This window comes from Siphateles boraxobius, unplaced genomic scaffold (genome assembly GCF_051911475.1).
Source record: "Siphateles boraxobius isolate OS27281-9 unplaced genomic scaffold, OSU_SipBor_1 120, whole genome shotgun sequence".
Taxonomy (NCBI): Eukaryota; Metazoa; Chordata; class Actinopteri; order Cypriniformes; family Leuciscidae; genus Siphateles; species Siphateles boraxobius.
Window position 1 is genome coordinate 3357884 of NW_027508723.1, and position 16226 is coordinate 3374109.

The 16226-nt window shown below is 37.3% G+C and overlaps 1 protein-coding gene across 1 annotated transcript; it reads right to left on the reverse strand.

Annotated features, from left to right (window-relative positions):
* Nucleotides 1-5347: 5347 nt before the first annotated feature.
* LOC143732129 (C-type lectin domain family 10 member A-like) lies at nucleotides 5348-15639 on the reverse strand. The gene is made up of 11 exons (XM_077222841.1): nucleotides 15384-15639; nucleotides 14328-14397; nucleotides 13785-13871; nucleotides 13488-13583; nucleotides 13262-13360; nucleotides 12906-13010; nucleotides 12750-12824; nucleotides 12117-12209; nucleotides 11373-11530; nucleotides 9695-9804; nucleotides 5348-6572 (listed from the first exon to the last, which is right to left on the reverse strand). Exons 2-11 carry the CDS (start codon nucleotides 14392-14394, stop codon nucleotides 6422-6424), a joined length of 1041 nt encoding a protein of 346 aa, XP_077078956.1. The 5' UTR covers nucleotides 14395-14397; nucleotides 15384-15639; the 3' UTR covers nucleotides 5348-6421.
* Between the last annotated feature and the right edge of the window lie 587 nt (nucleotides 15640-16226).

Consider the following 16226-nt stretch of genomic DNA (forward strand, 5'->3'; position numbering starts at 1 on the left):
TTCCGTTTCGATCTGTTGTGGATTCAGATATTGTTGAGCGTTCAGAGATTGTTGTGCGTTCAGAGATTGTTGAGTTTCAGAGATTGTTGTGCGTTCAGAGACTGTTGTGTGTTCAGAGATTGTTTTGTGTTCAGAGATTGTTGTGCGTTCAGAGATTGTTGAGCGTTCAGAGATTGTTGTGTGTTCAGTGATTGTGCTGTGTTCAGAGATTGTTGAGTTTCAGAGATTTTTGTGCGTTCAGAGACTGTTGTGTGTTCAGAGATTGTTTTGTGTTCAGAGATTGTTGAGTTTCAGAGATTGTTGTGTGTTCAGAGATTGTTTTGTGTTCAGAGATTGTTGTGTGTTCAAAGATTGTTGAGTTTCAGAGATTGTTGTGCGTTCAGAGATTGAGCGTTCAGAGATTTTTGTGTGTTCAGAGATTGTTGAGCGTTCAGATATTGTTGTGTGTTCAGAGATGGTTGAGCGTTCAGAGATTGTTGAGCGTTCAGAGATTGTTGTGTGTTCAGAGATTGTTGTGTGTTCAGAGATTGTTGAGCGTTCAGAGATTGTTGTGCATTCAGAGATTGTTGTGTGTTCAGAGATTTTTGTGTGTTCAGAGATTGTTGTGCGTTCAGAGATTGTTGTGTGCTCAGAGATTGTTGAGTTTCAGAGATTGTTGTGCGTTCAGAGATTGAGCGTTTAGTGATTGTTGTGTGTTCAGAGATTGAGCGTTCAGAGATTTTTGTGTGTTCAGAGATTGTTGAGCATTCAGATATTGTTGTGCGTTCAGAGAATGTTGTGTGTTCAGAGATTGTTGTGTGTTCAGAGATTGTTGAGCATTCAGAGATTGTTGTGCGTTCAGAGATTGTTGTGTGTTCAGAGATTGTTGAGCATTCAGAGATTGTTGTGTGTTCAGAGATTGTTGTATGCTCAGAGATTGTCGAGTTTCAGAGATTGTTGTGCGTTCAGAGAATGTTGTGTGTTCAGAGATTGTTGAGCGTTCAGATATTGTTGAGCATTCAGAGATTGTTGTGCGTTCAGAGATTGTTGTATGCTCAGAGATTGTCGAGTTTCAGAGATTGTTGTGCGTTCAGAGATTGTTGTGGGTTCAGAGATTGTTGAGCGTTCAGATATTGTTGTGCGTTCAGAGATTGAGCGTTCAGAGATTGTTGTGTGTTCAGAGATTGTTGAGCGTTCAGAGATTGTTGTGTGTTCAGAGATTGTTGTGTGTTCAGAGATTGTTTTGTGTTTAGAGATTGTTGAGCGTTCAGAAATTGTTGTGTGTTCAGAGATTGTTGAGTTTCAGAGATTGTTGTGCGTTCAGAGACTGTTGTGTGTTCAGAGATTGTTTTGTGTTCAGAGATTGTTGTGCATTCAGAGATTGAGCGTTCAAAGATTTTTGTGTGTTCAGAGATTGTTGAGCGTTCAGATATTGTTGTGCGTTCAGAGATTGTTGTGTGTTTAGAGATTGTTGAGCGTTCAGAGATTCAGAGATTGTTGTGTGTTCAGAGATTGTTGAGCGTTCAGAGATTGTTGAGCGTTCAGATATTGTTGTGTGTTCAGAGATTGTTGTGTGTTTAGAGATTGTTGAGCGTTCAGAGATTCAGAGATTGTTGTGTGTTCAGAGATTGTTTTGTGTTTAGAGTTTGTTGAGCGTTCAGAGATTGTTTTGCATTCAGAGATTGTTGTGCATTCAGAGATTCAGAGATTGTTGAGCGTTCAGAGATTGTTGAGCGTTCAGATATTGTTGTGTGTTCAGAGATTGTTGTGCATTCAGAGATTGTTGAGCGTTCAGAGATTCAGAGATTGTTGTGTGTTCAGAGATTGTTGAGCGTTCAGAGATTGTTGTGCATTCAGAGATTGTTGAGCGTTCAGATATTGTTGTGTGTTCAGAGATTGTTGTGTGTTTAGAGATTGTTGAGCGTTCAGAGATTGTTGAGCGTTCAGATATTGTTGTGTGTTCAGAGATTGTTGTGTGTTTAGAGATTGTTGAGCGTTCAGAGATTCAGAGATTGTTGTGTGTTCAGAGATTGTTTTGTGTTTAGAGTTTGTTGAGCGTTCAGAGATTGTTGTGCATTCAGAGATTGTTGTGCATTCAGAGATTCAGAGATTGTTGAGCGTTCAGAGATTGTTGAGCGTTCAGATATTGTTGTGTGTTCAGAGATTGTTGTGCATTCAGAGATTGTTGAGCGTTCAGAGATTCAGAGATTGTTGTGCATTCAGAGATTGTTGAGCGTTCAGAGATTCAGAGATTGTTGTGTGTTCAGAGATTGTTTTGTGTTTAGAGTTTGTTGAGCGTTCAGAGATTGTTGTGCATTCAGAGATTGTTGAGTGTTCAGAGATTGTTGAGTGTTCAGAGATTGTTGTGTGTTCAGAGATTGTTGTGCGTTCAGAGATTGTTGTGTGTTCAGAGATTGTTGTGCGTTCAGAGATTGTTGTGTGTTCAGAGATTGTTGTGCATTCAGAGATTGTTGAGTGTTCAGAGATTGTTGAGTGTTCAGAGATTGTTGAGTGTTCAGAGATTGTTGAGTGTTCAGAGATTGTTGTGTGTTCAGAGATTGTTGTGCGTTCAGAGATTGTTGTGTGTTCAGAGATTGTTGTGTGTTCAGAGATTGTTGTGTGTTCAGAGACTGTTGTGTGTTCAGAGACTGTTGTGTGTTCAGAGATTGTTTTGTGTTCAGAGATTGTTGTGCGTTCAGAGATTGTTGTGTGTTCAGAGATTGTTGTGTGTTCAGAGATTGTTGTGTGTTCAGAGATTGTTGTGCGTTCAGAGATTGTTGTGCGTTCAGAGATTGTTTTGTGTTCAGAGATTGTTGTGCGTTCAGAGATTGTTTTGTGTTCAGAGATTGTTGTGCGTTCAGAGATTGTTGTGCGTTCAGAGATTGTTGTGCGTTCAGAGATTGTTGTGCGTTCAGAGATTGTTGTGTGTTCAGAGATTGTTGTGCGTTCAGAGATTGTTTTGTGTTCAGAGATTGTTGTGCGTTCAGAGATTGTTGTGTGTTCAGAGATTGTTGTGTGTTCAGAGATTGTTTTGTGTTCAGAGATTGTTGTGCGTTCAGAGATTGTTGTGCGTTCAGAGATTGTTGTGCGTTCAGAGATTGTTGTGCGTTCAGAGATGCCTTTTCTTCACCTCGATTGTAACGAGTGTTTATTTGAGTTACTGTTGCCTTTCTATCACCTGAAACCACTCTGGCCATTCTCCTCTGACAAGAGGTAAAAATGCCCATTAAAAGTAAAAACCAATTTAAACTTATTGGAAAAGATTATTTCTGTCACTGCTGAGAACTGACCATCACAGAATATGAAGAATGTCAAAAACTTCAGCTGTCCACACAAACCTGCCAAGGTACCAACACAATAAACACAATCAGCAAAATATTGTCAAATTATTGTTATCGATAAAATCAAAGAAAATGTTGATATAATTTTTTCTTCAATATCGCTCACCCCTATCTGTATGATATTACGCTGTACCCAGATGCAGCGATGCAGCGAGATTATTCGGTGTGCATCTCTCATAGTGCATTATGGGTATTCTAGCCATTGAGCGTACATTGGTTGTACACTCATTATTGCGGTGCATTGTGGGATTGAATGAGTGCACTAGATAACGTCCACTATGGTTTCGCATACAACTACAAATGGCTGTCCCCTCAAATTGTGTCCTATTTAAGGGTGTTGGAAACTTTTTCTTCAGAGACCAGGAGACGTTGGGATATTTTTCAAGCAGAATTAAGTTACTCTTTATTGAGAACTCGCTGTGCTTGGCTGTAGTCATGGCTGTAGGCAAAATAGATATTTTCAAATACGAGCAATTGATCAGGTGTACCTAATAAAGTGGCTGTGAGTGTATATAAAGTTTGTTTGTTGTGTTACTCTCCCTGAAGAAAGCCTGTGCCGAAACACGTAGGAAAGTTTTTTTTTTACTTTATGTCCATGAGACAATAAAAGTAGTGGTGGGCAGATCGAAGCTTCGTGCAACACTGTCAGTTGAAGCAAATGTACCGTATTGTGTCGAGGCTTCGGCCCTGTCCCAAATGGCGCACTTCATGTGGACTTTCGGTCTCGTGGACTTAAATTGCGCGTGCTCGCTGAGTCTACGAGTCCGTAGGCCGTGCCATTCATCATGTTAACGCTCTGAAGTGTGCTCAGTAGCGCCCCCTTTGTACCCTTGAAGCTGTCTTCCAAGAAGCCCGCATGAATGCAGGCTCACACAATTACCCAATTATCCTTGCGAAAGGCCAATCAGACAACGAAAGGGAGGAGATTTCGCTCACGGACTATTGTTAACATGGCTGAGAAAAAAATGTTTAAGTGTAAGTATCATTACGGTTTTTATGAGCTAGGTCATACAAGTTTATACAAACATTATGGTCATCGACCAGTGGTTGATGTCTCAAACATAGGCTAATAATAGCGCGCTGAATAATACGATCACATTATGATTCATTAAATAAATAGAACCGAATGTCAGGGCTTTACTGAACAACAACAACAATAGTCAGCATATTTCCTCGAACCTGCAGCTCCTGTCCACAACAACAACAAGAGCATCTTCCTATTTCCGGCTTGACGATCGAGTCTGTCCCAAAAATACCTCTCAATGCGCCCTCGTGGACTCGCGCCAAGTGCCCTATAGGTCTACACTACATGACGTCACCAAAGTGTGGACTCTGAGGAAGTCCACGAGTGTGCCATTTGGGACAGGGCCTTCGAAACAATCCAAGACCCGTCTCCACAGTGACTCCTAGTGGTCAGAACAGTGTAAATGCAACAAAACCCCAGGGCAAATATGCATAAAAATGCCTTTTACAAACGATTACAATTTTTTTATTGAATGTAAAATCTTTCAAATGCAATTATCTAATCATCTAATAAGATTATCAAGTGTCTATATGTCATTTATCAATTGTCAGGGTTGGTTTTGTTTGTTCTGTGAATGGCTCAGCTAAACAGGCCAATTAGAGACTATTAACTATAATTATTCATTTTAATTATACTAATGTCTAATTAAAACGTCTACAAATGTATAAAACTAATCAGAGATGTGAAAGCACCCTAAGAATCCACTCAACAGTGCTCAAAATGCTAGGGAGAAATGCTGGTATCGTCACACTTTTAAAATCTTGCTACCGAAGTCTGTATTTCTGACAACCTTTGGTGGGAATTGATTTTGTCCAATGGGAATTGATTCGATGGTTGTTGTTTGCTATTGGTGGATCTCACGTGAGTGACAGGTTGCCCCGCCCTCATCATCAGAGAAGATATAAGAAAAAATAAAACTGATTTTATAGGGCCCTATTTTCTTAGTCTTTTAACATACCCTTGCTGGTAACCACTGCTCTAGAAAACAGAAAGCAGAGACAAATCTTTGTGAAATTCTTTTATTTGTCAAAGTTAACAGAAGTTTCGAGGGGTTTGCTTTTGCTTTTCTTACAGAGGGTAATACAACTAGTGTACAAAGGGCTAAACACTATATAGGACAGGATCATTTCCTTCACTATATCACAGACATTTTCAGGTTCAGAATTGCCCTTGGGCTTAAAATGACAGTAGCCTAATATACTTGCTGCTGTCTGTGTTCCTAAAGTTAATCAAAAGACAAAAGGAAAAATTAATCAATGCTCTTCAGTAGATTTAATGGGATTATTCTATATTTAATTTATAAAGTGAAAACTATACAGTGTTGTTTAACATGTGATTAGCCTACTTTCCGTTGATAAAATGTATATTATATTCATAATTTATATTTATACTATTTATTTTTGACAGGAAAGCTATATTTAAGTTAAGTTTAAATTAAGCCGTTCCAACATATTCCATTCCTAAGAGAAGGAATGGAATATGTTGAACATGTTGCTTGCCAATAAATAAAAGATTGTCAATTCATAATATTCTCTTCATTTTAACATTTTAACAAGAATATAAATAACCCCCATAGGTCTATTTGAAGTCTTCTATTTATCATGTAGTATTATTTATTTCGGTGATCGCTATCGGGTCGATACTGCTTTCAGTGATCGGCCCAAAAAATCCAGAACGGAGCACGCTGAAAAGTTATGATAATATCTTAGTAGCAAACTTCTGCTGAACTTCATCCCTATTTTGGTCTTCGTCCCTGTTGGACTTCGTCCTGTAATCCGTTTGATCAGCACACATGCAACAAGTGTCATTATAGCAAAGCAAAAGCAATGGAAAATTACTGCTTCAAAGCATTGTCCTGTGACACAAAAAACTTGTGAACACAAATATCTCTTGAAACCACACAATCATAAGATTAAACAACAACAGCAAGAGAGAAGCAAGGGGAATAAGTAATATAATAAAAATGAATAAATGATTATTAAATGGACTAATTAAAGGATTATAAATGAATAAAGTAAAAATAAAACACAACAAATGTATGGGCACTCTCTAGAAGCAACATACAAACAGGTTGCTATTAAACATCCTTAGATCCTTTACATATAAAGTTCAGTTTGAAAGAGCAGTGGTTGTCATTAATATTCATATTGTTTGTTATATGTGCACAGTCCTCTCCTCCCCCTTGCGCATGTCCTTTCCAGTTATTCGGCTCCCCAGGTGCCCAGTGTCTGAAACCAAAGCCAAAAAATGCATATAGAAAACTTTTCTGACATTCCATCCAAACTAAAGTTCATTTTATGGTCATTTAATCCCACGTCCATGACCTACAACAGCTGTTTAAATGGCTGAAAGGTTTAATCAAGTTGCATGTACTAACACGATGCATGCGCGAGAACTGAGAAGATGATGCTCACGATCATTTGATGGGAAAGTGTGAAAGGTAAGCCATTAATTTTGTGCCATTGGTAAGGCACTTTTACGTTTTCTCATTGGTTTCTCATGATTCGGACATCCAGGAAATGCACACTTTTAAACACTACATCGAGACCCATCTGCGTCATCTTTTCAGTTCTCACGCATGCGTCGCGGATCTCGTGAACTCACGTCAGAGGCCCACTCGGAAGAAAATGAATAGTTGAATAAAGTTGTTATTTTAAGTATTCTAGTCGCTTGATAAACTTAAGATTGAGCCACTGTAGTCACTTGGACTATTTTAACGATGTCTTTAATAACTTTCAATAAGTTTCTATCCCTTAGAAGCCTATGGAGGAGTGATCCAGCTCTCAGATTTAATCAGAGGATGCCATCTCTCTGTCACTTCACTCTGCTCTCTCTCACCTAGACAAACAGAACACGTATGTGAGAATGCTGTTCATAGATTACAGCGCAGCATTCAATACCATTGTGCCTCTTAAGCTTGCGGTGAAGCTCAGGGAACCTTGTGCGGATGGATCTTGGACTTTCTGACGGGCAGATCTCAGGTGGTGCGGATGGGCAACATAACCTCTACCTCACGTATCCTCAGCACTGGCTCCCCGCAGGGCTGCGTACTGAGTCCCCTCCTGTACTCTCTTTTTACCCATGACGGTGTAGCTACACACTCCTCCTACACCATTGTTAAGTATGCAGATGATACCACTATTATAGGCCTGATCTCTGATGATGACGAGTCGGCCTATAGAGACGAGATACGATCATTGTCTCTCTGGTGTCAGGAGAACAATCTACAACTCAACATCAGTAAGACAAAGGAGATAATTGTGGACTTCAGGAGGAAGCGGCGAGGAGAATATGCTCCCATTTTCATCAATGAGTCTGTAGTTGAGAGAGTCATTAACATAAAATTCCTTGGGGTTAACATAAGTGATGACCTGACCTGGTCCATCCACTCTAATATAGTGGTTAAGGAGGCCAGAAAACGGCTCTTTTTCCTCCGACGGCTGAGGAGATTCGGTATAGACGCAAGAATACTGTCCAATTTTTACAGATGTACTATTGACAGTATCCTGACCGGATGTGTCACCGCATGGCAACCCTGCACCTCCCACGATCGTAAGGCTTTACAGAGGGTTATTAAAACGGCAGAGCGCATAACGGGGTCTGACCTGCCATCCATGCAGGATCTTTACAACGAGAGGTGTAGGAGGAGAACAAAAAGGATCATTTCTGATCCTATTCACCCGGGCCATCGATTGTTCAGCATGCTGCCATCGGGCAGGAGGCTCAGAAGCATCCAGACCAAGACCAACAGGTTCAGGGACAGCTTCTTCCGCCGTTAGACTATATAACTCGTAATGCACTTCCTTCATTCTGCACCAAACATAGACTGTCTTTTATACTGTCTTTTTATTTCACAATTGCTACTTAGCTAACTGGACTTTAGCATATTATTTGTATATTATTTGTATGCATCTATGGCTATTATATTTATCTTACTGTTAGTATATTTATTTATCTATGTGGATGTGATAGGATGTTTTTATCGGCAACGTTGGGGGGTTGGGGTGGGATCTAAGCATTTCATTACATAACCTGTTATTGTAATGACAAATAAACTACCTTGAACCTTGAAAATATCTCAATTTGTGTTGCGAAGATGAACGAAGGTCTTACGGGGTTGGAACAACATGAGGGAGAGTAAATACTGACAGAATTGTCATTTTTGGGTGAACTATCCCTTTACAGATTTTTACAATCGCTATGACAATTTTTTCAATACTTTTAACAAATTTCCTAAACTCTTAAGACAGTTAGCACTACATCCGTCTGTGTAAGCTATACTATTAACACATTTATTGTTGCTTTAACACAAAATGCATACAATTACCACAAATTTAAAATGCTTGAACTTCTTTTACACACAAGCTCAAACAAGACCAAAACAATGTATTTTTACTGGCAAATTTAACAATGCTTTAACACTGTATGTCAGAACAGATAACACCATGTTCTTAACCTAACCCAGGCTAAAGTCAAGTAAACAGCTGTTTATATTGTGAATTGATACACAAATATATCCCCTGTTTTTTATTCTATTGTTACTGAGAAACAGCTGATTGAATTATGCAAATATATGCATTTATTTTTAATTATTTTCTTTATTGCAGCAATTCTGTCTCTGTCTTCGTTTTTTCATTACAGCAACCATACATTCTATAAAGCACTCTGAGATGGGACTTTTTTATTGAATTTCTGCATTAAAAGACCTAAACCCAACTAAACAAAAATGTAGAGAGGCTTCAAAAGAAACTGCAGTGCAAAACACAATCTATGATCAATACAATATACTGTGTGTTGTATAAGGGCAGACCTGACACATATAAAATAATGCCGTTTCTGTAATTCCATCTGATGCTCGTGTTTTTATGACATTGTGCAATGATTGACTAAATCTTCCTGTTGGACGAGAATATATGTTAGTGTTTTGAAAAATTATTTGATTTTGAGATATGTTTGCTGTGTTTTGGTAGACATGGTGTATTGTTGCTAGTGTATTGTATTTAGAAAATTAGTATTTGAGTTTAGTTTACAACACGTGATTTTGAGCATGAAATAACTGTTTTGCCAATTGTGTGTTGTAGGTGTGTTGGTGCGTTAAGAGTTTAGGAAATTTGTTGAAAGTTGTGAAAAAATTGTCACAGCGGTTGTAAAAAACTGTAACAATCAAACCATTAAAGTACATTATCCTGAATTAATTGCTTCCTATCCTACTTTCGTTTACAATGGGCAATAATTGAGGGGAAAATTTTAAGATATCCAGTGTAAACTGTGGATACAGCTGTTTATAAGGGAATTATAGAAAACTGACTGCATAATTATGCATAAAATATGGATGCATAATTCAACTCACACTTTGTCCATGGTGCAATTAGTGTCATCCACCCATCTCCACTGGCCTGTGTCCTGATCCGTTAGACCGATCCAGTATTCAAATGGTTTGGCCAAATGGGTAACAAATTTCTAGGAGGAGAGATAAAAAAATATTGAAAGGCAGAATAAAAGGTATTAACCCTTTCATGCACAGACACTCAGTGATTTAGTATTTCCTGTATATGCATAATGTTTACTGTTTGTACCAACCCCATTTTATCTGTAGGCATAGTGGTTACAGTGAAAACAACCTACGTTTTCCATATGAAATTTTTGAAATTTTTATAGTTTTATAGTAGCTATAGGGATGCTCATGATTAACCTATTAAATGATGTTTTATTAACAAAGTTCGGGAGAAGCACGTTCAGATAATTAACACGGGTGGAGAGCACTCAACAATCATGATTAAAATGTGTGTGTATAGACTCAGCAGTCTCACCTCATTTCTCTGACAGTTTAGCAGCATCCCTCCACCACCCCTTCTCCACTCTTCTAGTCCTAAACCACTTTACATACGGGGGGGAGTACTCTGGGTTCGGGCCAAATTCCGAGCTCGGAGCCCTCCCCCCGGACAGCACGCCAAATACGCATTATACTTTATTTTCTTTAATTGTATGTAAGTGTGAACTCGTGAACTGACAGTAAGAATTTTGACCGATTAATAGTCTCTGTTAAAAAGGTAAAGTAATTAAATTGTTAAATATCATTAGAAACTGGGTTTGATTTAAATTGTGAATGCTCACAATAAAAATTAAAAAAAACATTATGCTTTTGTAAAATAAAGGAAATGTTTTCTGCGCCCGGTTTCCTTTCCGTGAACTTGTTTGTGGAGCGCGTCACAAAAATTAACCAAAAACTTGCACATTTAAAATATATAACATGAAAGTCTAATTAAACTCTTTGAAAATTGCACACCCTCTCCAAAAGGGACATGTACAAGTTGTTTGTTACAAGTTACAAGAAAAAACAAACATGATATATGAATATGAACAAGAACAGAGTTATCTGTTTTTGCAAATTAACTCTATAAAAGAGAAGAGTTCATTTGCAAAAACAGATAACTCCATTCTTGTTCATTTTCATATATCATGTTTTTTTATTTCATTATTGTGCATTTGAATATCAATCAAACTGCAGCTGTGTTGTTTTGATTAAGTAATAATAACTAAAAAAAAATACAGGTAACATAAAATTAAAGTTCGTTGAAAGTATTTATGTATATATATATATATATATATATATATATATTTGTGTGTGTGTGTGTGTGTGTGTGTGTGTGTGTGTGTGTGTGTGTGTGTGTGTGTGTGTGTGTGTGTGTGTGTGTGTGTGTGTGTGTGTGTGTTTGTGTGCTAAAAGCAGTTACTCCACATTTCATGTTTCAGAGTTAAACAAAGCCAAGTAATTGCTATGATCCATAATATGATACTATGATACATATTTCCTTCAATAACACTTACAGTGAAAACATTACCTCCTGTCCACTATTTAAACCACCCTAAAAATGGAAACATACACCTGAAAAGGTTGAGGAAAAGTGTGTGTGTGTGTGTGTGTGTGTGTGTGTGTGTGTGTGTGTGTGTGTGTGTGTGTGTGTGTGTGTGTGTGTGTGTGTGTGTGTGTGTGTGTGTGTGTGTGTGTGTGTGTGTGTGTTACTTACCCACTCCTCCTTAGAGCCGTCTTCTATTTTTAAGAGTAACGCGCCCTGCTCTTCGCAGTAATCTTTTGCTTGGGTCCAGTTCATTGAGTGACCAGAGAACAGGTAACAGCTGTTGCTGAATGGGATCCACTCAGTTCCACAGCCTGGTGTAAATGAGTCTATGTAAGAAGACAAGACTAAATTAACACTTTAGTTCCCAGACAAAAAAAAATTCTGTCATCATTTACTCCACCTCTCTCTGTTACATTTGGTTAGTCAAGTCCTGTTGTGATTCATGCAAGAAAGTAGACTAAGTCATTAATAGTTGGACGATACAAAAGTATGTTTAATTAGATTTATTTTCATGAATTTTCATTTTGGTGATTAATTAATTACCAAATTAAACCCTGCGCAAGGTTGGTTTTCTCTGTGAGGAAATTAAGTTAATATTTTGCTCTTCTAATGTTGTATTATTTTAATCAAGCGTTTCCTCATCCAACCTCAGTAAAAATTACACCGCAAATCACTTACACTTTCTTTTTCATCTCATGCAGTTTTAAGTAATTTAATCCTGCTCAGAATGTCTGTGTCTGAGATCATTGTATATTCTTTTTTTCACAGTGATTTTCATTTATTTTGACCTTCATCATTGTACTGGCTGGTGCACCATTAGGGATTTAGAGGTTTTTGCCAACAGAATAACAGTTATTTAAAACAAGAACCACATAAGCACAATATTACACCTTGAATTTAGAGTTTACTCACTGGTTAATGATAGTTTATAAGACAATGCATGAACAAATGATATCAGATCCTCCACTGTATTCTTGATGTTCGTCAGTGAGCTTGACATGTCCACTTTAGTCAGAAACAAAAGCCAAACAGAACAATATATCAGCCTGATTACCTCTAATATAAGAAAATCACAATTCTGAAGAACATATTTCATGAATATAGTCAGAATTTCGAAAATGAAATATCTATTAACATTTACAGTATATTTAAATAAATACTTGTTTTTCTTTTTATTCATATAATTTTAGATTGCCATCTTGCACATTTTACTTTGTGTATGTTGAAAAACCAGAGACATCATCAAACTGTCCCGTGTTTGTTTAGGGTGAATGTGATTTCACCAAGTACCACATGTTACTGGATCAACATCTTTGTTGATCCTGGATCAACTTTCCAATCAACCAATCAGATTTGAGGGACAGTTTACAGTTTATGTCAAGTTTAGGCTTAGAACCAAGGTGAAGTACTTAAACATCAGTGCCATTCCCCTATCATTACCCTCTGATTTTAGGGAAAAGTTATGGGTAGGGTTAGGTTTAGGGGTAGGGATTGGGTAAGGACTACATTTTGGGACAGGAATGTTGATCCAGGACCATGTCTTACTTGGCAAAATCACGGTGATCCTTTGTTTAGACCTCAGAGCTGAGCCCAATTTGTCCATCAAATCCTTCTGGTGGTCTGTAGGAGAAAGAAAGAAAAATATACAGCTTGTCTTAAATATGAGGATTATTAAAAGCTGAATGTACGTCCAGCACTCACCCAACTTTTGTCGGTTTTCCTCTTGATTGGTTGCGAGTGAACTCAGTGACGAGCCGAGATCAGTAATCAAGGTCTCAATATTAGACAACTTCTTTTCATGCATTTCTTATGGAAAGTAAGAGGGACAAATAATAAATAATTAATCAATGTTTTTATGCACATATCAAATCTTAGACTATTTACAGTGTCAAAGAGACATTAGTAATGTAACATTTTTCATGGAGGACTTTTGAAGGACATTTGTGTTTAAACTTTGTTCAAAAAAGATTACAAAAGATCATGAATTATCATAATCCATAAATGTCCTATAACAAAACAAAATAAATAATCAGTTATGGCAAAGTCAAGACACTAACCGTTGGTAATTGTGTTACTTGATCCAGACATGTTCACAGATGAACTCAGACTGGACACCAAATTCTGCAGCTCAGAAACCTTATTATCTAAGTCACTACCTGTCAAAAAATAAATTTACAAAAAGTTTTTAATTAAAAGTCCATTACCAAAACTGATCTGTGATGATGATGATGATGATGATGATGATGATGATGATGATGATGATGATGATGATGAAGTTCTCACCTGTGATCTGGAAATCAGATTTGACTGAGGTTAGATCAGAAGTGTGGCTGCTCATCCAACTCTCCAGCATTGAGAACTTTCTTTCTTGATGCGAAACTTCAAACCAAAATAAACAGACAAACAAACTTCTTCAGCTTCTCTGCAAATTTTTAATATTCATATGCTCATTCAAATAGTTTATTAAAGCTCAGTTCAGTGATAAGAGCAAAGCAGTTCACTTCATGTTCACATTATTTGTCACACTATCCATATCCATAACACTGCAAAATTAGACAGTTTTTCGTTTAATCCACTCACAGATGACAGAAGTCATGATGATGAAAATAAAAATGCAAACTGTTCCTAGAAGCACAAGGATGCCAGTGTGTCTGCTACATGAGCGACCTGCAGAAAACAGACAAAATCCTTGATTCATTTACATTGTTAATGTCACAATATAATTTAATTTTGCAATGCCACACATTTTGAGATATCATTCATATCTGTAGCAAAATGGTGCCGGAACAAGTGACATACCCAAGTTTACTTACGAGCAGTACAACATATTTCTAACCATAATTAGCATGAACATGATTAATTGTTGAAGATCACTGGCTAAAAGAGATGATATCCAGTATGTAGAAACTTCCCCTGAGGAAGAAACATTCACAGCATTCCCGATTCCAATTACATTTCAAATATAAAAGTTGCTTTTGAAATAATGATTAAAAAAGTCTGTCAAGACATTGAAATAAATGTAATTTGTAAACATTTTCCATTTCACTCATGCTGTAAAAGCCAAAATGAGTTTAATGCTTTAAGATTTCTCCAACTGAATGTGATATTGTAAATCTTCCAAACCTCTCCAAAATGATTTCTTTGGTTCACATTCCATGTCCATTTTAACGTATTCTTGAGAACAATCCATTTTCTATAAAAAAGGACCATAAAATGTGAGCACATTTAACAGTCACTTGGTTCTTATAGTTGAAATTTAAAACACCACCTATTAATAATTTATGTAATTATTCCTTAAAAAAAATGTCACTTCCAGATTCTGATGAAGTGATATTTAGGGAATTCAGTTTGGGAAGATTCTATGTATTCTGTTTTTTGCATGTACATTTTCTTCATGACAGGTTTAATGACGCTTATGTGACGTCTACTTTACATCATGCAATTGGTTGATTTGCCAACATGCAATTTATTGGTAATTTTTAAATAATAGACGGTAGTTTTACAAGACTTCCCCCCTCTTCCGTAGATCTAGATTTTCATTTTTTCTCATTTAAAGATCCACCGTCCTTTGCATTGTCTTGCTATTTGGTTTTTTTACTTGTGTGACTCTGTAAACGTCTTAATTCTTTCTGAAGGCTCTGGGAAATTTTCCTTTTTTCCATTTAAAATAGCACTTCTAATAAAATAATTTATCTGAATGAGCAAAACACTGCATTTGTGCTGAGCTTGGATTTTCAAACATGTGAAAATATACTGAATTAGGGAAGCGAGAGCAATTCATATAAAACTTGATCTTTAACTGTTTCTAAGGATAATTTAATATCGAGCTGCTGGGCGAATTGCGATGGATTTTTACGATTAATACCGTTCCAAATGATTAAATATCCCGTCCTTGATATTAATACAATCCCGCGGTAACTAAAGAGCCTATCCTTTAGTCGTGTCCTCAAGAGTTAGGTGATCAGTCTATATAAATTCGTATTCTATTATTAAATAATAGATTTCCCCTTTATATTATAAGTCTACCTTTTGTGGTACTCTTCAACCGTGTTCGCACTATAACAATTTGTCATACATATACTCTCATACATATACACATGTTATATGCTGCCTCTTTGGCTAGGCTGTTTGATCAATCAAATATCATGGTGATTATTCTTATCTCAAAAGAATGCTCACCCTCTAATGTCGTTCTCTTCAGGAAGGGTCCCTCTGGCCCGGTTAGAAGAATGTGACTCGCACTCAATGATCCAAGGTCCAGTCAGATGATTATAATAAATGTTACAGAATTTATTAAAATAATCAAATGAAAAAGGAATACTTGTTGTTACAGATCATAAATGAGTACTAACTAACAGATAGATACTAGCTAGGCTTGAAGCTTCTTGCCCCTGACAACTGCGGGTGTGTCAGGTTGGTGGTTGCAAGGAAGAGCGAGCAGCTTCTCTTTTCTTCCTCTTATATAGTCTTTTCATGCAGCTGGCTTTTTTGTTTCCTCTAAGCACAGTAAACATCTAGTTACCTATAATAAGTAACATACTTGCACAAGACCGCTGTTGCAGAAAGGAGCTATGTTTGCAAGTGATTAGAAGATATGGGTCCCTCGTATAGCTGAGGGAAAAAGGCTCGTTTTTTATTGTGTTCTTTTCGACCTCTGCATTTGGATGAAGACAGAGGTCCTGATGAAGATTCAGATAAAGCAAGGCCAATAACATTCTCAGATGGGCCTATTACCACACCCCCTCTTGGCATCGACCTAGCTTTAGGGTTTCTCTTTTTATTTGGTTTGACCTTTGGTTTGCTCGATCTGGGACTACTGTCATATTGAAAATTTCTATCAAGTTTATCCATTGTGTCAACAAAATCAGTACAGTATACACTGGGTGTGATGCAGTCAGATTCTACTTCATACAGGTGATCGCCAATTCCATCTGGTTTACATGTCATCATTTTAAGGGATTAAAATTGACCATGGGTCATCCCCGAGAGGAAACACCATCTCATCAATCCCTGTGTTACCTT